The sequence below is a fragment of the Lissotriton helveticus genome, chromosome 5_1 (assembly GCF_964261635.1).
Source record: "Lissotriton helveticus chromosome 5_1, aLisHel1.1, whole genome shotgun sequence".
Lineage (NCBI taxonomy): Eukaryota > Metazoa > Chordata > Amphibia > Caudata > Salamandridae > Lissotriton > Lissotriton helveticus.
Window position 1 is genome coordinate 241,690,033 of NC_136065.1, and position 22,097 is coordinate 241,712,129.

The following is a 22,097-nucleotide window of genomic DNA, read 5'->3' on the forward strand; positions in this document are numbered from 1 at the left end:
GGTCAGTTTGGGGTTTTTGGGTAAAGGGGTATTTTTAGGGTTCAGGGTCAGTTTTCAGTTTTTGGGTAAAGGGGTATTTTTAGGGTTCAGGGTCAGATTTGGGTTTTTGGGTAAAGGGGTATTTTTAGGGTTCAGGATCAGTTTTGGGTTTTTGGGTAAAGGGGTATTTTTAGGGTTCAGGATCAGTTTTGGGTTTTTGGGTAAAGGGGTATTTTTAGGGTTCAGGGTCAGTTTTGGGTTTTTGGGTAAAGGGGTATTTTTTCGGTTCAGGGTCAGTTTTCAGTTTTTGGGTAAAGGGGTATTTTTAGGGTTCAGGGTCAGTTTTGGGTTTTTGGGTAAAGGGGTATTTTTAGGGTTCAGGGTCAGTTTTCAGTTTTTGGGTAAAGGGGTATTTTTAGGGTTCAGGGTCAGTTTTGGGTTTTTGGGTAAAGGGGTATTTTTTGGGTTCAGGGTCAGTTTTAATTTAATGTACGCTGGATTTGGTATAGTAATAATTAAATTATTAGAGACCAACATATACTCACATTTAATATACAGTGCAAAATTTCTGATAAGATTGTTACATTATAGTAAGATAATGATACAAATAGTTCAACATGATTGTAGAAACATTATTTTTATTTATGTTTCACAAATAAAATGTTATTTCATTACAAAATTCTTTTTATTACATTTGGTTTTATAAACATATTTTATAAACACAATGATAAGCAACTATACAGAAGCATTATTATTTTCATACTTTTTGTACAAAAATGAATATTATTTATTATCTCTTTTACATATTGTAATTTCATAAAGAAAGGTAGAAATAACAAAAGTATTTTTTACACTTTATTTCAATACATAAAATATTTATTATGTAAGTCACATATTTTTAACACATTTTGCTATTATAATTTTTGACAATGTAGTTATATTTCTAGACATTGTTAATATAAATATTATTCTTTTCATAATATTTATTTATTACATTCATTTACATATTTGTTAATCAAATCATTGTAGGATTAAAGTAAATATTTCTTTACAATAATAGAAACTTAATGTTCATTTTTGCATATTTAGTGAAGTATATATATTATATTTTATACTTGGGACTATTTTATTGCATTTGGGTGCTTTATTTTGTAACCGGGTTAGGTCGTTTTGGGTTATTTGGAAGAAGGGCTGATCGCGGTTGGGAGACACTTCACGTCGCTTCAGGTAAGGTTTATTTTATATGTTTTATGTGTATTTTAATGATGTTTTGAGATTAGTGACCTTATATTTTGTGTTGTTGAATGTGAGGGAGGTATGTTTTAGATTTCGAAAACAGATAATTACTTATGGTATATACACGTAGTGTTAGTTAGTTAACTCATTATATATAGAGTGAATTTTAGTCTTTTACGGTATATCTACAAGTGAAATAATCTATTTTAATATGTTTGTACCTAATTACTAGCTAATTAATGTGGGTGGGAATGTCTGTTTTCTATGTTTTTGTCATAGGTGTACGCTACATCGGAAGTTCCGTTTTTTTTTAAAGGAAGTGTTTGTTTGTTTAATTCAACACTGCTTTACAAACACTTCTTTACATTTTTCGGTTTTGCTGGAGCGATTCTTTCTATTTTTCAATTTTTTCGGGTTTTTTATGCTTATTCGATGGCTCTGGATAACGTGGATGTCTTAATTTTGGAACAGTTGTATTTTTACATTTTTTTTGGGGTTAATTTGGCACTACCTGGATTACTTTGGTGGACAAGGAGGTTATTGGATTGACAACATGATTGGTAAGTCCTTGCTTTCTTATTTTGTGTGGGTGGGTAATGTTATTTTTATTATGGAATAGTTTTTTACTTGTTATTTAGTTTTAATGTGTGCATATATTATAATAATATCTCTATATATTGCATACATTAAATACTTTAGAAGCTCACGTTACATATTTTTCCATACTTAGGTGATACTTTTAGTGTTTTATAACATTTTGGGAATTAATTAGAGTAGTGTTTTGGCAATGATATTTAGGTATTCTATGCCTTTTGTACTAGGGTAAAGTTTAACTTGTTCTTCCAGGTACTTGTGCATTTGTTTATTTTGCTTTGATGTTTTAGGGACAAGTTCAGTTACAGATTGGTCCATTCTAAATTCCTGGTAGCTCTGTTCTTTCTGTAGGCATTTAATGAAATGTTCTAGAGTAGGTTTGGTTCTGCCAGTTGATTGTACAAATGCATTGTGCCAACCTTCCACTGCATTGTTAGTTTTTGAATCTCCGTTAAGGGTACTTCTGTAAACGTTCCACCAGGGTATGAGGAATTTGGGATTTCGTCTGTGGCCAGATCTGTGGAGTCTGCCTACCCAGGTGTCTTCAAAGTAGTCCAGAAATGGACTTAATTTAGCTTCATTTTGTTTGTAGAAGGGGCTGTCTATAAGAATGTTGTAGTGTTCAGCTACGTCTGTTTCAGGTACATAAGCAAGTGCAATGAGTTTTTTAATTTGGAAAGCAAAAGATGAGTTTGTAGCATATTCGACACTTGGGGTAGTTTTTTGAAGGTGTCTCCATAAACACTGGTTTAAATGATAATAGCAGCCTTGAATGCAGGTATGGGGGTGGATTTTTATGATAGTTGAGAGCATTGCTTGCTCAAAATCAAGAATGATACTTTCAGGAGAAAAATCATTAGTTTTTTGTTTAATTATATTTATTAACTCCATATATGTGGAATTATTTTTGTTTGGTAATAGTGCATATAGCAAAGGTATGTTGCAGTTGTGGTAGAGGCCATGTATTGTGTATAATTGGAAAAATGGTTTGGGACAGATGTTAAATGTTCCATCCATCATCCAATATTGGCTTTGCTGCAGTCTAACTAAATTCATACTGGTACCAAAAATTATAAGCCTTTTGTCATTGTTTTCGTTGTCGTAAACTATAAATGGTTGTTTATTTAAAGTTATTATTTGGTTAGCAGTTAAATTTATATCCTGATATGTTCTGGGAGATGGTGTTGTAGAAGTAGTAGCTTTTTTAGTTCGTGCTATAGTTCTTTTTAAGGAGAGGATATTTGGCATTTGAGTTGTGGCAGTTTTTGGGATTTTAGGAATGGCTTCTTTTAAAATGACATTTGTTTGCTTTTGGGAACCTGTGCTAGCTTCTTTTATATTTTCCAAAGCTGTTCTAACTTCTATTTCAGTAACATTAGGTGGATGATTGTGTTCCCTAGTATACAGTACTGTAGCTTCTTTAGTAGTTGCTCTGCCATAGCACTTGTTAGAATAATATTTACAACATTTCCAATTAACTTGCATGCCATATTGCTTTTCTTGTGTATAAGTGTAACCCATGTAGCATAGTAATAGTTTTCCTTTCTGGCTGGTCACAAATTCGGCTCCTTCGGTCATTTTGTACTTTGTATATCTATAAAATGTATATATAATAGTTAATGTCAAATTAAATGTGATAAATAATCTATGTTAGTGATAAGTAGGAATGTTTATACTTACGTGTTTTTGAATTTACAGCAAAATTAGGAGCTGCTTGCTTCTTTAGTTGGGGATAATTGTTTGTGATGTTGTTGTAGCTGTTATGAAAAACATGAAAGTAGTATACTATTATTTAATGTTTTGGTACATTTGCAATGTTAGAGCTCATTTCTACTACAAAAGTGTATCTTCATGATTCACATTGTGAAGATACTTACATATTTTTTTAGGTTGGTCTTTGCCAGTATAGTTGTTTCTTCAGCTTCTGGAGAGTAGTTTGTAGTGTTATCTTAAATAAAAAAGGAACACATGTATTAGAATAATCACCATGTTGGTATGTTTTTTAATAGATTATCTGGTAATTATGTTCTTTAATATACTTACTTTGTGATTATTATCTGTATTATTCAGAATGTGGAGTTCTGTATTATGTCTGTATATCTATTCGTTGTGTTTGCTCTGTAAATAAACAATATATAATAGAACATAATTAGAACAGTTCTAAATGTTAGTATTGTTTTTCCACATTTATTTCAGTTGCATAATACTTACGTAGTAAAATGTATTGGAGAAATAGTACTGATGTCATTAGTTCATTAGTAGTGCAGTTTTCAGTAGTAGAATCTACAGAAAAAAAGAAATATGTGGGGCAAAAGTCATTATTTCTGTGTGTTTAGATTTATGTGCACATAATGAATCAATGTGAAATTACTTACATAGTTATTAGAATCTGTATTCCTAGGGTTTGTTCACAGTTATTTTGAGTAGAATATTCAGTACTCGTTGTATCTAAAAAAAATAGTTTCATATAATTATTTAGCATGTTAAGTAGTATGAATAGCAAAGGGGCACTGGGTATTTAGCAGGTAAGTAAGTAGTATTAGCAAATAATGCACTTTCTATTTTATTTACTTACTTAGAAGATGTGATAGTAGGTTGATAGTCTAGTTCTTCTAGTTGTTGTGCAGCAATTCGGATAGAGATGAATCTCCTTCAGTGACTTTTGGCAAGTAGTTTGTGCTTAGATTTTAATTGTTTATATAGGGGAGTGTCAGTAGTAATTACTTTGCTATTGGTTTATTTAAAAAATTAGGTTTGTGATTGGTTAGTTAGTATATTTGAATTTCAGTTGTGATTACTTTGTAATAGAAGTGAAAAACAAATTATAAAATTATACAAAGTAGTATAGAATATTTTTATATGTGTAGGTGATATAATTATACCAATAGGATATTTTTGACAAATTAATAGTGTGTCTATAGTATTAATTTAAGTATTGTGTGTTTATTTAGATGTGAACACATATAAAACGTTAATTAATTATGCAAACAGATGCATATAAAAAGTCGATATAGCTGATAATCCGATATTGAAGTGCACGATATTTTTGATGTCGATATTATAGTTAATGTCATTATTTTTTGTAGATAGCGATATTTTTGTTTTCCGATGTTAATGTAGTCGATATAAAAGTAAACGATGTTTTTGTATATCGATATTAAAAAAATCGATATTTGTGTATATATCTAGTTAAGTATAGGAACCCGATATTTTTGATTTCGATATTTTTGCTCCGATATTTTTGTACGTCGATATTGTGAATCTCGATATTTTGTCAGACATTCCCCTGGGCCTTGGTTGTGTAGGGCTTTGTGTGCGTGGGTGAGGAGACGGAAGGTGATTCTCTTGTTGACCGGGAGTCAGTGCAGGTCTCTCAGGTGTCCGGAGATGTGGCTGCGACGGGGGATGTCCAGGATGAGTCTTGCTGAGGCGTTCTGGATCCGCTGGAGTCTCTTCTGGAGTTTGGCGGTGGTTCCGGCGTAGAGGGAGTTGCCGTAGTCCAGGCGGCTGGTGACGAGGGCCTGGGTGACCGTCTTCCTGGTCTCGGTGGGGATCCACCAGAAGATCTTACGTAGCATGCGCAGGATGTTGAAGCACGACGAGGAGACGGCGTTGACTTGTCTGGTCATGGAGCGGGAGGAGTCCAGGATGAATCCCAGGTTGCGTGCGTGGTCTGTTGGTTTGGGTGCGCTGCCTAGGGCGGGGGGCCACCAGGAGTCGTCCCAGGCGGAGGGAGAGGATCCCAGGATGAGGACTTCCGTCTTGTCCGAGTTCAGTTTCAGGCGGCTGTTCTTCATCCATTCGGCTACCTCTTTCATCCCTTCATGAAAGTTGGCTCTGGCGGTGGCGGGGTCGTTGGTGAGGGAGAGGATCAGCTGGGTGTCATCGGCGTAGGAGATGATGTTGAGGTTGTGCTGGCGTGCGATGGCTGCGAGGGGGCTCATGTAGACGTTGAAGAGGGTTGGGCTGAGCGAGGAGCCTTGGGGAACGCCGCAGATGACTTCGGTGGCTTCAGATCTGAACGGGGGGAGGCGGACTCTCTGTGTCCTTCCGGCGAGGAAGGAGGTGATCCACTCCAGTGCCTTCTCCTGGATTCCGACGTTGCTGAGACGCTGTACTAGTGTACGGTGGCAGACAGTGTCGAAGGCCGCGGAGAGGTCGAGGAGGATGAGGGCTGCTGTTTCTCCGTTGTCAAGCAGTGCTCGGATGTAATCGGTGGCTGCGATCAGGGCGGTCTCGGTGCTGTGGTTGCCCCGGAATCCAGACTGTGAGAGGTCGAGGGATCCGTTCGTCTCGAGGAAGGCGGCCAGCTGCTTGTTGACGGTCTTCTCGATGACTTTTGCAGGGAACGGGAGGAGCGAGATGGGGCGGTAGTTCTTGAGGTCGGTGGGGTCGGCTGATGGCTTCTTGAGAAGAGCGCTGAGTTCGGCGTGCTTCCAGCTCTCCAGGAAGGTAGCGGTGTCGAAGGAGGTGTTGATGATGTCCCGCAGGTGGGATGCGATGACAGCGTCGGCCTTGTTGAAGACGTGGTGGGGGCAGGGGTCGGTCAGAGATCCGGAGTGGATGGAGTTCATCGTGCGGACGGTGTCTTCGGTGCTGATCGGGGTCCAGGCGCGGAGGGTGGTGGTGGGGGGCGGTGGTTCGGTCGTGGCGTGCGTCAGTTGAGTGCTGAAGCTGTTGTGTATGTCCGCGATCTTGTTGTGGAAGTAGGAGGCGAGGGATTTGCAGAGGTCTTGCGAAGGGGTGATGTTGTTGTTTCCGGCGTTGGGGTTGGAGAGCTCTTTGACGATGTTGAAGAGTTCCTTGCTGTTGTGTGCGTTGTAGTCCAGTCGTTCCTTGAAAGCAGTTTTCTTGGTGGCGCAGATGAGTTGGTGGTGTTTTCGGGTGGCGAGCTTGAGGGCAGTCATGTTGTCCGGTGGTGGGTCTCTGCGCCAGGTTCTCTCGAGGGCTCTGCAGTTCTTCTTGGAGCTCTTGAGTTCGTCGGTGAACCATGGGGCTTTCTTGCTGCCGGGTCTGCTGGGCGGGGTCCTCAGGGGGGCTAGGTCGTCTGCGCAGTCGCTGATCCACTGCGTGAGGTTGTTGGCCGCTTGGCTGGGGTTCGTTGCGCTGGTGGGAGGGTTCTTGCTCAGGGAAGTTGCGAGCTGGTCGGCTGAGATCCTGTTCCAGTTTCTGCGTGTAACCTGTTGCTGGTGGTGGTGGATCGTGGTCCTTCTGAAGCTGAAGTGGACGCAGCTGTGGTCCGTCCAGTGGAGTCCGGTGGCGTGGCTGAAGGTGATGTCCTTGTTGGATGAGAAGACGGGGTCGAGTGTGTGTCCGGCGTAGTGGGTGGGGGTGGTCACCAGCTGCTTGAGTCCCAGGTTGGCGAGGTTGTCCAGCAGGGTGGTGGTGTTGCGGTCGTTGTTGTTCTCCAGGTGGAAGTTGAGGTCGCCGAGGAGGATGTAGTCAGCGGAGAGGAGGGCGTGTGGGCTGATGAAGTCGGCGATGTCCTCGCTGAATTGTGTGCCTGGTCCCGGGGGTCTGTAGATGAGGGTGCCTCTGAGGGTGGTCTTGGGGTTGATGTGGACCTGGAAGTGCAGGTGCTCGGCGGGTGCGAGGGAGTCGTCGGTGTTGGTCGTGATGCGGATCGTGTTCTTGTGGATGATGGCGATGCCTCCTCCGGTCTGGTTGATATGTTCCCCACGGATCAAGTAAGAGGACAGAGTGGGCGAGAAAGCAGTCGCCTTTCTTCTGAGCATGTGCTACACTTACCACATTGCAGTGTGTGGCATGTTATCCCTTCATAAGAAGAAAGACACTGACAGCCCGAGGCTGCACAGAGAAAGATGAATCGCATATTTATGAACAGTTAGCATATGCACAGGGAATACCGCCCAACCATTGAATCATACGTCGGCTTAAAGGAACCTGCAATTTATCGATATTTCATGTAGCGTGACAGTTGTATTTTTATTATTTGTCACCACCTGGACCTCCAGAAAAAATCTTCGATGTCCACGTTTTTATCAGAATATTGCCAATATGTGGCCTGACGATCACTACTTAGTTCAGCGTTACTTCATTCAGTCTGGCACACGTTGAGTCTTAAATTAAGATGAGAAAGAGTGGAATACTCCTTGGGACCAGTGGCGCAACGAAACGTGTGCCCCCCTCCGCCCTGCAAAGTACATGAAGTCCCCACCCCCACCCAATCAGGTCCGGACTGGGAACCGAAAGCAGCCCTGGCAAACTTTGTTTCCCGCCAAGAAAATTTGGTAAGAAATTGCAACAAGCATTTGCAATGCAATAGGTCTCCCAGTTACAAGAGTTTAAGCTATTGGCATTGTAAATAATACATTTATTGGGATTTTTAAAAAGAAAACAAAAATAAAAGGCATTGTTATTTGCAATGTCAATAGCTTAAACTCGTGTAACTGCGAGACCTATTGCATTGCAAATGCTTGTTTGTTTCTGCTTTCCTGTGGTGCCAGCCTGATCTTCCTTTATTTTGCTCCACTTTCCCCTAATGTCGGCTCTTCTGCTGCGGGATATTCCTAATGCACTGCTTCTCCCCTCTGTCACCTTCCCGTAAGTCTCTCCTTCTCAAAGCTCCTTCCCCGTTCGGAGGGGGGTGGTTCACCTTTCTCTGCTCCGTTTCTGATGCGTCCTCGGCCTCCCACCTTCCCGCCGCCTGCTCTTGTAGTACCAGTGCGGGCATCAGCTGTCCTGCCGGGCTCCGCAGCACCAAGCTACTGTGCTTTGGCCGGTCAAATGTCGAGTAAAAAGGAGCTGCTAGCATGGAAGTGCAGTGCTCAAGGACTCTAGAAATGTAGTCTTCATCCTCGGTTGCTGATCTACTGAAGGGCATGGGTTTCTGGTCAAATGCATATTTCATGCCTGTTTTTGTACAGTGCGGTGCTCAAGATGGTTCCCGAGAACCTCCCTAGTGTATGAAGCAGTGACACACCTCATGAGGCATAGAGCAATTTTAGGATTATCAAAAGTAATCGCCAAAAATTATCTGGGGAAGCCTTTGTCTTTTTAAGTTAATGTCCTCTTATTGCCGCAAAAACGTGCTGTTGATTTATGACTGAACTTTATTGTTACCATAACTCTCGAGTGCAACAAAATTATATTTGAGCTATGAAATATACTGCAGGCTAAATAATGGATTTCTGCTTTTGTAAAGCATTTCACATAAAAGGAAAACTGCAAAGGCTGAGACTCGCCCTGGGTCCATGACATTGTGGGCAACCCAGGTATGCATATTCCTAACGGGTCAAATTATTGCTTATAAATTAAATATCCCAGAGAAAAGTAAGGCATATACAATAAATGGCTTCATTTCAACTGTTCTAAAGCGTGTGCACTCAACAACACCAAAAATTAAACAGGGTCCCATTTTTTGTTTGACCTTCCTGTATTAGGCAATAAAAAGGTAAGTAGGTAGGTAATACCTTATTTGTTGATTAATAAAAATCATTACAATCAAGAATAAAACAAATGGGTTATGAGCATTATTTTTTACCGAGAGAGCACATATGCTACATTGTATTGAAATAAATCGTGGTACGTTAGTAAACCATATCATATTTCACACTAGTCATAGGTGATGTCCCTTCAAATTAAAGCTATAAAGGTCATAATACGACGTCCACACTGCCCCCATTTTTTTAATTCTCATTTCAATATACCCTAGTTGAAAGTGCACTTGTGTGGTGTCCCGCATTTAACAGTAATAACAAGAGTGCACTTAATTAGAGGAAATCAATCTATCTGATATGGCGGCTATAAAAAACAAAAGCACATATAATACTAGTATTATAGAGGTTCATTTAAAGATTCTTTCAAATTTCCTTCACACCGATCAGAAAGACCATTTCTCCAAAAAGGCCCAAACTTGAAATACATACGTTGGTATTTCAAAAATTAAGATGTGCTAAATGAAGAGTAACTGTGCAATATATTACAATTCGCAGCAATGGATAAAAGTGCCTGTGCCAAGTCTTTAATCAATAATTAAAGTGCAATTGTGCAGAGTGTTGTATTTAGCAGCGATAATTAAAGTGCAATTGTGCAGAATCTAACAGCTAGGAAACATTGAACTGTTAATTAAAATAAAAAATGTCTCCTCTTCAGAATGGACCAACACAATACAGATAGTTAATCATGTATTAGGATTTAACCAGTTGCTCAGAAAATAAAAAAAAAAAAAATAATAATTATAAAACATTTTAAAAATCTTGAATTTATTTTTCCAATTACTATGAACAATTAAAAACATTTTAGAACTTTAGATTCAAGGTCATGCACAAGACTTTAGGATTTTTTTTTGGTTTGGGTTACAGATTTTCATTTAAAATTAATGGGATTAAAGACATTATCCTGCAAACACAATCATTACCAGTTTAGGCAAGTGATTGGTGTTGGGAGTCGCACTTTGAGAGTAACTTCTTTTCTGCGATAAAAACGAACTTTACAAATTGTGAGGTCAGGCGGGGCATATTCCCAGTGAGACAGGTTATAATAGCTTGTCGACATGTTCTCACCCCATATTCGAAGATGGGTTTTCAACAGAGCTATCCTCTCTTCTAACAGCTGAGGGCACAAAGTTACAACATGCATTAAAAATTCTTTATGAAGACAACATAACCCACAGCTGTTTGAGGACCAGTTTTTTTCCCCATGTAGGAATTCCATCCTTTGTGGATATCTCCCAAACCGTAGCAACATAAATGTGTTCCTTAGAAAATGGTTTAAAATGGGTCGTGAGATATGACTGAGGTTCTAATTTGGTAAATGAATTAATAACTGACCAATAGTGACTTTTTTGTGAGCTCATCCTTATCTAGAAGACTTGATAGAAGAGTAGTTGATCGATTGTCTGTTTGTACACCGCTTTGCTCCTGACTTCGTCTGTAAAAGGTGGAGACTGTTTAAACTTTCTAATAGATAAGCTCTCCAACTCCTAGCATGCTCATACCTCATTATCTTCTGCTAACATTGGTTTGCGAGGGTGCCCTGGTCTGAACGAAAAAAGGAATATAACGATTTTAAAAAGGCAGATTGCCTTAACAGAGATTGTCTTTTCAGACCAAATTCTAGGCCTAAGAAGGTAGGTGAGTGATTATTAACTTCTTTAAAATACAACGGTAGGTCAGCAATACAAAGATTAAAAAGGCATGGAGCAGGGATGCAACCCTGTTAAAGCCCACTCTTAGTTTCAAATCGACAATAAAAAGTGGATGTTGAGTTATGAAATTAATGTGAACCCAGAAGATTCATATATAGCACTCTTTACTGGATCAAGACACATTCTCAAAAATTAGAGGGAAAGTGAACATCATGAATATTTTGTTCTATAAGTTGTACGTCCTGGGGCACGAATCATAGTCCTGGAGAAAGCCAATGTCACCAAGTGGCCAATCAAAAAAGATTAAACATATAAATACCATAAATAAAATGCAGGGTGATTCATTCCCTTGTATAACCTGTGACTATTTTTTTTTTAATTCTTTTTATTGTAAGTATAATCAAGGCACAAGACAATCAGACAGTAAGTATAAGCAATATATCCAGACATTAGTAGGCTCTTAGCAATCGGCATATTGATGTCGTATAGCTCATTCGTTGTGGCAGTATTCCAGTTAGTAAAATTACAATTCCCCGTCACTTCCATCTTCAGAATCCCTCTCCACCTGTGCCTGTGGAGGTTCACAGATGTATCCCCTAAATGTATTCCATGCCCCCCAGATCCTGCCCCACTTTTGAGGACACCCCCGGTTAATAAACACTGTCTTCTTGGTTACCATAGCCGTATCCAAATCCCCGCACCATGCTGAGAGTGTTGGCAGTTCTTCCGCTCCCCATTTTTGTGCAATATTGGGCTTCGCTACCATTATACCTAGTGTGACCCACACCTGTGCCTGGCGAGTGAGATCATTCGGCTCCCACACATTTAGTAAACATCTCCTGGGCTCTGGTGTTAACGAAACCTCAACCGCTTGTGATACGGTCCTCATGACTTTCATCCAGTATCCCATGATCTTTGGACATTGCCACACAGTGTGGTAGAACGTGCCCTCCTCCCCACAGGGTTGCAGGCAGTATGGGTGCGATATCTTCCCTATTTTATGAAGGGTGTGCCTAGTATAGTATATTCTGTGCAGAATTTTGAGCTGTACAAGCTTGAGTCTCGAGGGTATTCCCATTTCCTGCGGGGATGCCAGGGCCTCCTGCCACTCGAAATCCTCGAAGTAGCCCATGTCCCGGGACCACCGGTCTCTGAGTGCCACGTGTGGGTCAGGTAGATTGTTTACTAATTTTTGGTAGGTAAGGGAGGTCGCACGCTTATGCACGCAGTCCGTCAGCAGCCTGCCCTCTAGGGGGGTGGCCTCTGGGACCTCAGTGCCGGATGGTAGGACCGCCTGCAGCGCATGTTTTATCTGCATGTATCTGAAGATTTCAGAGGGCGCCAGGTCATACTGCGATTGAAGACGCTCAAATGTAATCACCTCCCCTTTATGCCACATGTCACCCACCGTGGAGATACCAATTGCGTCCCACTTAGCAAACCCCTTGCAATTCTTAAGACTGCCCAGTCGTTGTGTGTCCCACAGTGGGGTAAGTTGGATTATTGTTCCCCTCCAGCCTAATTTAGTGTGTGCCTCATGCCATATGGTGACCGTCTGTCTTGTGGGACCGATAATAGCTGGGGCTCGTTTTTTGTTATAAAGTGCAGACATCATGCCCTCAACCCCCAGTCCGTGCCTATCTGCCTTGAATGAGGGGTCCATCTGCGGAGCGTGTATCCATTGGTTAATTACCTTCAACTGGGCCGCCCAATAGTATAACTGTATGTCTGGGAGTGCTATGCCGCCATCGTACCACCCCATTACCAATTTGCGCTGTGCTATGCGTGCAGGTTTATTCCCCCATAACAGCCTGGAGACCTGAGCTGCTATCTTCCTGAAGTAGGCAGGTGGCACAGGAAACGGGGAATTTTCAAGAACATACAGGAATCTGGGGAGCGCCATCATTTTAAAAAGAGCAGCTTTCCCCAGCAGAGTCAATGGCAGGGCACTCCAATGAATCGCATCTCTTTTCAAACGCTCCGGGGGGGGCATGAGATGTTTTTTTTTCAAATTTGCCCGGTCCGCGGTGATATAAATGCCCAGGTATTTAAAGGTCTCCGCCACAATCTGTAGCGGACAGTCCCGTGAAAGTTGAGGTGGTGGGCCATAGAGCACGAACAATATCGACTTGGACCAATTTATGGTGTATCCCGATGCCCGACCACAGAGGTTAAAAATATTTAGGAGTACCAAAATGGACCGTCTAGGGTAGGCCAGGTATAATAGTAGATTGTCCGCGTACAATGAGATGCAATCTTCCCACCCTTCCGTCCACCTAATACCCCGGATCATTGGTTCCCATCTGATCCAGGCTGCTAACGGCTCTAAGACTAGGGCAAAGAGTAACGGCGGTAGCGGGCAGCCTTGACGCGTGCCCCGAGTCAATGGGAAGTCACGGGAGATATGACCATGAGCCGTCACATGCGCCAGTGGTTTTGTATACAAGACCTGTGACTATTTTTAAGCACACTACGGACTCCCCATCTTAAAGGAATACCTGAGAGTTTCTAGGGTATTTTTATTGTATAGAAGAGCTTGGAAGGAAACTCTTTAATTTGCTACCTGGAATATGCTTGAGTCCATCCTGGTTCATAGGGATCAGGATGAGACCCAATGATGAAACATACAATGAAGAGTGGGTGAAGGTCTTAAAAAATAGAAATCAAGGCTGCCCCTCTAGGGTCTCTTTCATGAGCTCAGTTATGGTTTAGGTGTATAAGCCCATTACTATAGAAAGTAGGATATCTTTTGTGTGCTTAGCATTAACCTACGGAGATTGAATCCTACGTAGAAGAAATTCTCTCTTACGTCCCCGATTATTCAACCTTTGGTTATATTCGGACACCAACTCAGCCATGGCTCTACTTTAATGGTGCTGACCCATTGGAAAATGTCACAACTCCCAAACCGGACAGTCTCCACATGCCTTTAATAATAGCCACTTCTGGTAAACAACCATTGGAAAATCCAATAGGCCTGGCTTTAATGTGCTATTGCATGCTAACACCTGTATCCATATATTCTGCACAGACTGTTTGTGCTGTGCCACTGAATTACCTGCTGCATGGCACTGCATGCTCGGTGAATAAAAAAAGGTACACAAATGTAGGTGATGTGGAATGAGGCAGGCTGACTAGAGACAAGACACAAATAGGCTGTGCGCATTTGGTGTTGTAGTTGCTTCTGCTGTGGTTACTGCAGCTGTTGCTCATTCCTAGGTTCCTGATGTGGCAGGCAGCTGTTTTGCATTGGTGTGGTTGCAGCTGAATGACATGTCTTTTCAATCCCTTGCTGGCCCCTGTTGCAGTTGCTGTCCCTGCTATGGAGGCAGTTATGGATGCGGTGGTCCAGTTGTTATTGCAGTTTCACCTGCAGTGGTTAAAACTGTGGTAAATGCTCAAGTCTCTGGCTTACTAACCACTGCTCTTATTCCTGTCATGGTAGAAACTGTCGCCATTGTTGGCGCTATGCTGTAGTCACTGTCGTAATAGAGCTTTCTCTCTCTGCCACAGGGTCAGTAGTGAATTTTGCTGCTGTTGTTTCTGTTATACTTGAAGCTGTTGTTGTTCCTAACATTGTGGCAGCTGTGGTCACTGCTGTCGCTGGGGTTGCTGCTATAGTGACATCTGTTGTTAATGGTGTAGTGGTAGCTGTGGGTCCTGTTGTAGTCCGTATCTGCTGAAAGGATGAGTGTTCAACAAGGCCACATGTTCCTAGGTCAGTAAGTTAGTTTGGTGAGTTAATACACTTGCTGCAGAGACAGTGGGAGATTGAGAGAGCGTTTCTGCACATGTCTCTCTCTTATTTTTCATTTTATGAGGGAACCTGTACTACAAAAAGCAGTGAAGGGCTTTACCAAGAACACATTTGTGTCAGTACACACATCTCACGCTTGAGGTGATGCACACAGAAAAGTACTCTGTGCCAGGAGTCTGATTAATGCAAAAAGAACACTTGATGGACAGAATGCAGAACAATGTCATACATTCATCCCAGTTCAGAGATCTGAGCCTAAATCCATCGTTTTTTTGCTCACCATGCCATTCCAGTTTGGACCCAGCCATATGCAAATCAGTCTTGACCCTGTGCATGGCAGTTCGGTCTGGACTGTTCCCATGGGGCACAGGGTCAAGACTGATTTGCATTTGGGTGGGCCCAATATGGGGTGGCGTAGTGGGCAAAAGAACGATGGATTTGACCCAGATCTTTTGACTGGGGGAGAATGTTTGCATTGCCAGCATACCGTCCATCATTTGTTTGCTGTAACAAGAGTCTGATTAAAGCCAGAGGATGAAGACCAGGATGTGACGAGAAGCTGGTAGGGTGCATGTGACTGGGACATCACTGGACACTGCACTGTTACCTTTTACAATACGGCTGTTATACATTACACATTCGACATACAGCGGTTTGACCATTACCACAGGACATGCTGAATTCAGGATTAGAAGCCAGGTCTGCATGAGCCATGGTCTAAATGAGTATGCGGTAATAGGGTAATAATAAAAGTTGGTTCTTTATGTTGGATGTAGAACTCGGGAACGTAAACAGGAGCACGGCTTTAACTTCCTGCAAACAAGTAAAAATAGAGGGATAGTCCTCAGTGTTAGAGAAGGCAATGCGAAAACGCATCCTCACAGTGGTCTACTGAGACATGGTCTCCGGCTGCTGGGATGGTACAATATGGGGTCTAAACAGAAAGTTGAAAGAGCGACCATAAATAGCCCGGTGTACACGTTCCCCCATCCCCTGCACACTTCCCAACAACAGAAAAAGATGCCTTCCAACAATTCTAGAATGTATTTTTAATAAGAAATAGATGTAGACAGGGACATCTGTGAAGCAAAATGATACATTCTGGGCAACAGGGACATACGCCGCTGTCCCCTACAAAACATAAAAACACAGAGAATGTCATGCATTTTATCCAACTCGTTCGCTTTAAGTCATTCAAAGGCATTGCTAGATGTCTCCCAGTCTTCAAGCAGCTCATGACAAAATGAACATATAAAATGTTTTTTTCCTACAGAAAAGGCAAGAGTTCATGTTTTAAAAGGCGAAAAGTGTCTCTGCAGCAGGTCACTGCCAGGCCATCAGGGTTCAGTGGCCTTAATCATACCCTCAGTACCTTATGTCGTGGTATACAGGAGGGGAGAAGGCTAACAAGTTCAAGGTAACGTTTTCTCCACTCTATGCCACTCCACTCCACTCCACTCCACACCACTGCACTCTGCACCACTCCACTCCACTCTACTCTATGCCAATGCACTCTTCGCCACTCTACTCTAAACCCCGGCACTCTACACCTCTCCAGTCTAGGCCACACCAATCTACTGCACTTTACTCAGTATCACTGAACTCTATGCCCCTACACTCTACGCCAGTCCACTGTATGCCACTCTAATTTACTCTGCATTACAGCACTCTACACCACTTTACTCTACACCATTACACTCTGTGCCACTTTACGCAACTGCACTCTACCCTGCACCACTTCACTTTACTCTTAAACATTCTACTTTACGCCACTGGACTCTACATCACACTACTTCACTCCATGCCACTCCACTCTTCGCCACTCTACTCTACATGAACGACACTCTGCCTCTGTACTCTACGCCACTGCTCTCTAAGCCTCTCTACACCACTGCACTGACACTCAACTCTGCAACAATGCACACTTTCCGCCACTGAACTCTACGTCACTCTACTCTGCACTATTCCACTTTAACCCAATGAACTCTATGGCACTATACTCTACTCTGCACCACTGTATCCAACTCTACTATGTCCACTGCACTCTAGACCACTCAACTCTGCACTCTAAGCCACTGCACTCTATGCAACTCTACTTTGAGACACTGCCCTCTGAATTACTCAACTTTATGCCACTCCACTCTACTCCACCACTGCACTCTACTCTGGTCAACTCCACACTGCACTCTACGCCACTGCGTTAATACAACGCTGCATTGTACACCACTGAATTTAATCGCACTGCACTCAATGCCACTGCAATCTGCAATACTCCTTGTCAATGCACTCTACACCAGGCCACTCTACTATATGCTGCTCCAGTGTACGCCACTCTCAATGACTCAACACTATGCCCTTCCTATATACAACACTCTCTGCCACTCAACTCTACAGTACTCTACTCCACTCTTCGCCATTCCACTCTACGACACTCCATGCCACTCTCTGGTATGACACTAACCTTTAGCCTTGCTGAACAGTAGCCACCCACGTTGGTGTACAACATAGCTAAAACACATTGGCAAAGCCTATTGCTCTTGCATAGGCGTGACCGATTGGCTTTGTCAATGTTTGCATTAATGCCCTGCTAAAGCATGTGCTCCTATTTTTTTTCCTTAGTGCCAGGCTACCCATGGGCATGAACATTTACGAAGTGCCTACTCATTAATCACATTGCCTTAACACTGTAGGTCACCATGTTCTTTTTCTACGAAGTTGACCAATCTTTGGTTATTTTCACTTTTCCCAAAAACTAAAACCTGGGTAATCATTGTCGTTTATGAAATCTCATTACACATTTTGCATAAATTACATGGATTGAATGAGAGATTTTGTACAACTATCTGAGAGAGAGTGCAGAAGGTTACTTTGATTTACTTACCATCTCGATGAATCCTCATTGCTGAAGCGGTGATGTCCGTAGTGATACAGAAATATGGAATCCAGAGGTCCTGAAGGAAGCATAACCAAGAATTAGGTACTGGACAGTAGGTTCTCCCTGCAATGTATTTCTGAATGTAGGCACAGGGCATATAGCCTACTAAACCCACAGTTTATTTGCACTGCAAGACGTAAGCAGAGGATTAAAAGTGAGTCAGGTCTGCAAATCTCCAACAGGGACAGGTGTGTAACTAACTAACTAACTAAATAACTAACACACACACACACACACACACGCACGCACACACACACACACACACACACGTCTCTCTGCAATGCATTATAGTAGAAGCAGTGTAGTTTACTCACATTTGTAGATTTCTCAACTTTACTTTACTGAACATGACGCATGGTTTCAATTCAAAGTATATCAAGAACCAAAGCAGTAAAACCCTCAAGCATTGTGAAATTAACAATGTATTTACAATGTGTTACAACTTTGCTATTATGAGATTATGTCTTCATGTATATGAACAGGTACAGTGTAACGTCAGTGTGTTTGTGGTATGAAGGCTTGTATTTAAAAATGGGTGGAGGCACCATCGTAACCATGATCTGAAGTCCTGCTACATCAACTACGGAGGTAGCCAGGGTGGGGGGGGAGGGGGTTGAAAGACCATAAACCCGCTGTCCCAGACCTTCAAGGTGGGTGCGGCGATCAAAGACATGTAGAGATTCGCGGGCGAAGCTTGAGGCCCAGAAATGGAGTCTTCCATAGCTGTTCCCGCTAATGCCCTGTCCATAAATATCCATACCTTTTCAGACTTAGGGTCAGACCATTTGACCAAGTATCTAAGCTGAGAAGCTGAAAGTAACAGAGACGGCATGGGACTCCTTGGCAGCCCACCAATGGTGTGCACCAGCTACGCTCACGCCTCATACTGGATCGCATGGCGACTGCCCAGACTAAGTTCTGTAAAGAGCCCTGTAAGGTCTGAAGCATCCCCGCTGGGGGCTGTAAAGCGAGCGCCTGGAACAAGTATAAAATCCTAGGTAGCATCATCATCTTAAGAGCGGCAATCTGCCTCAAAGGGGGCACAGCTGCCAATGTGCCAGATCCACCTTCACCCTCCCTATCAGGTCGCGGCAGTTAAGAGTGACCACTCCAGAAATAGTCGGGCCTAGCTGAATGCCCAAATAAGAGATGAATTTCTGAGCATATTAATACAAGAGTGTCTGGGTCAAGTAATCACTGGTGGCGGGTGAGACTGTTAGGTCAACTGCCTGTGATTTGGAAAGATTTATATGAAGTCCAGAAGCTGCACCGAATAGCCACACCTACTCCAAGAAGCTCAGGAGTGCCTCACTGGGGCCATCCAGGGAAACAATAACATTGTCTGTGTAGAGTGTGATGAGATGCTACTCTCCCCCAAAAACACACCCATGTAACCTTCGGGCTATCCCTGACCCTTTGGGCGAACAGCTCCATGTAGAGTGCAAATAACAAGGGCAACAAGGAGCACCCCTGCCACCAGCCCCGTCAGATAGGGAAGTGATCAGAGCTTCTACCATTAACACTAAAGGAAGCCATCGGCGCCCCGTAACCACTAAGTACCCAAGCTCGAAACCGCTCACCCAGGCCAAAATGTGACGTCTCTGCCAATTAATGCTAGTGAACGCAATCAAACGCTTTCTCTGTATCAATTGAAAACAGCATGACCTCATAGTCAGAGCATGTGGGCTTGTCTATAGGGGGTAGAATCAGTTTGGTGTTGTCCGCGCAGTGTCTGTTGGGAATAAACCCTGCCTGGTCGGGATCCCCAGCCCAGACATTAAGGGTACGAGGCGGGCCGCAAAAAATCCTGTGAGCAGCTTTGCATCTACATTTAGGAGGGAGATGGGTCGATGGGCTATAACTGCTATGGAGGCCTCCGTAATCAAGGGGGGAGGTGCAGTTGAGCTCGTGGTGGAGTTAAAGACTCTGGTGAGGAGAGGGGCCACAGAATGTGCAAAAGGTTTTATAAAAAGTCACCAGGAAGCCGTCCAGGCCAGGCAATTTATGGGGCTTCAGCCTCGAGATTGCAGAGATTAAATCTTCTATCCTGATCGGACTATCCAAGCTCGCTGCCTGCTCATCCATTAAGCAAGTCACCTTGGCTCCTCCCAAATAAGCCAGATGCCAGGGTGGGAAGATTCAGCGCTGAGTAAAGGTCGCTTTAGAAGGACACGAATCTCACCGCTATCTGTTTTTCTCCCGCAACCAACACCCCCACTTCCGTCAACAAAGGATCTACTGAGGTGGCCTGTCACTGCCCCTTGAGTTTATTTGCTAGAAATCTCCCGCATGTATTCCCCCACCCATATAGAAGGAATGTTTGAGACATAAGATCGAATGCTCGGTGCTATCTAGATCTAACCCAGCGAGCTGTTTTCTAGAGGACTCCAGTTGCCTCCACACTCCAGGCGCCCGTTGGGTGATGTTTACGATCAAGCTACCGTAGCTGCTGTTGTAGTTATGTGCACTTATCCTACCTCATTTTATTGTCTGCTGCAGGGATGGCGATGAATTCTCCCTTTAGTAACCCTTTCATAGCGTCCCAAACCATTAAGAATGGCGTATCTGGGGTATCATTGACCCCCAGGTACTCCCCTAACACATTTTCTATCTGTCTAACTACTTGGGGCCTGCGGAGAAGCGTTTTGAGCGACTGCCAAGTGCGGGTGGTGGTATCGCTACGTGGAAGGGAGAGGTATACCAGGACCGCAGTGTTTTCAGACAGGCAACAGGGCTCTATCTCTACTGAGGTAGTCGCCTGTACCTCCAGGCAGTCTAAGAAATGGTTGAGTCTAGCATATGATTTATGTGCACGGGAGTAAGAGGTGTAGTCCCATGTTGCTGGGTGTTTGTCACGCCAGAGATTCCACAGCCCCATCTCCTGCAACCAGAGGGCCCTCTGTGGTGATGGCTCCCGTCGCCCTCTGCCTCTGTGTTGAGCGATCCAACTAGTGAAATACCAGATTGAGATTCCCGTTCCCCCAAGGACCACCCATCTATCTTGTGTTGTCATTATATCTGCAACCACTCTGTGTACAAACTGTTCCTGATCCTCATTGGGAGTATACACACAGCCTAAGATCAGAGAGTGAGGTCCAAAATGAATTCAATACCCCAGAAAGTGACCTTTAATTTCAGCTATGTTTATCCCTACCCTTCCTCGGAAAGAGTGTGAGAAAAAGCAGCGCTACCCCAGCTGCCTCATGCAGTAAAGAAGAGAAAAACAGCTGGGCAAAAGCTCTAGATTTGAGATTGTGCCATTCCCTGGCCTTAAGATGTGTCTTCTGTAATAAGAAAATGTTGGCTTGAGAGTGTTCTAGGTAAGAGAGGATAGCCCGCCTTTTAACCAGATCATTAAGCCCTTTAACATTGAGGGTGAAAACCCTCAAACTCTTCCCTATTGATGCTATAGGAGACAGCGCTCACCCAAATAACCAGCTCCCAACTCCTCCTATCCTCCCCCACCCACCGACCACAGTGTTGCCCCTTCAGACCCATGCATGAAAAGCTACCTACCATGTGACTTTGTGATGAGCACCCCAAAACAAACCCACAACAAAAATAGTAAACAACCAGTGTTCCTGCAACAAGGAACGGGCAGAAAAAGCCAACCCTAGTCCACCCGAAATAACACAGTAGGTGACTGTTTCCATTTCCTCCAGTTCTCATTCGGTCTCCCACCTCCGCCCGACCCCCAGCAACTCCCCGCGTCAGCCCCAAAAATCGATTTGCTTATCCTAAGGCGGTATCCTTGGCTGTAGAGTCCTCTGAAAGCTTTTCCAGCAGAGCATTCCCCTCTGACGCAATAACCGCAAGAGTCTGGCCTGCATCCCCCACATTCGGCAGGGACCCGCCTCCACCTCTCTGCCCATCTGCTTTGCAACCTCTCTTCTCCACCTCTTGCGCCTCGATCTGCAGCACTTGGCAAGCCTCAGCCAGGGAGCGGAATTGATAGGGTTGGTCCTGCCAGCAGAATATCAATCTGAAAGGGTTGCCCCAAGTGTAGGGGACCTTCTTGTCCTGCAGAAAAGCTGTAACAGGGTGGAAATCCCGTCGCGTCTGAAGAGTAGAGGCCGCGAGGTCCTGAAACAGATGCAGGGTATGCCCAGAATGTAATAGGCAGTGATGCTCAGGCCACCCGGAGGATCCGTTCTTTCAAAGAGAAGCTGTGCAGACAATTCAGAATGTCCACAGGCTGGGAAACTCCAGCACTCCCGCAACCCACTCTGTGGGTCCTGTCCAGGCGGATCTCGGATGCCAGCGTGTCCTCTAATATATGCGCAAACAGTGCTGCCACTTAGGCTTCAATATCGTCCTCCTTTGCCTCCCATAGGGCCTCTGTATGCAGATATTATTCCACCTTGAGCCGTTTTCGAGGTCTCCCGCATGGGCCGGCAGATCCAGTTGCTGATCTGTGAGATGAACGATCTCTTGCTGCAGTTGCTGTATTTCCTCATCCTTGGAGGTCTCATGGCCCTCCAGGGCAT

The 22,097-nt window shown here is 43.5% G+C and overlaps 1 protein-coding gene across 4 annotated transcripts in view; it reads right to left on the bottom strand.

Annotated features, from left to right (window-relative positions):
- The window catches only part of PNPLA7 (patatin like domain 7, lysophospholipase), a 1,524,034-nt gene that overhangs the window by 277,061 nt on the left and 1,224,876 nt on the right, over window positions 1–22,097 (bottom strand). For all 4 annotated transcript variants that reach the window (XM_078642105.1, XM_078642108.1, XM_078642106.1 and 1 more), the window contains one exon: window positions 17,557–17,626. In XM_078642105.1, coding sequence (XP_078498231.1) covers window positions 17,557–17,626 — 70 coding nt within the window. The remainder of the gene's footprint in view (window positions 1–17,556; window positions 17,627–22,097) is intronic.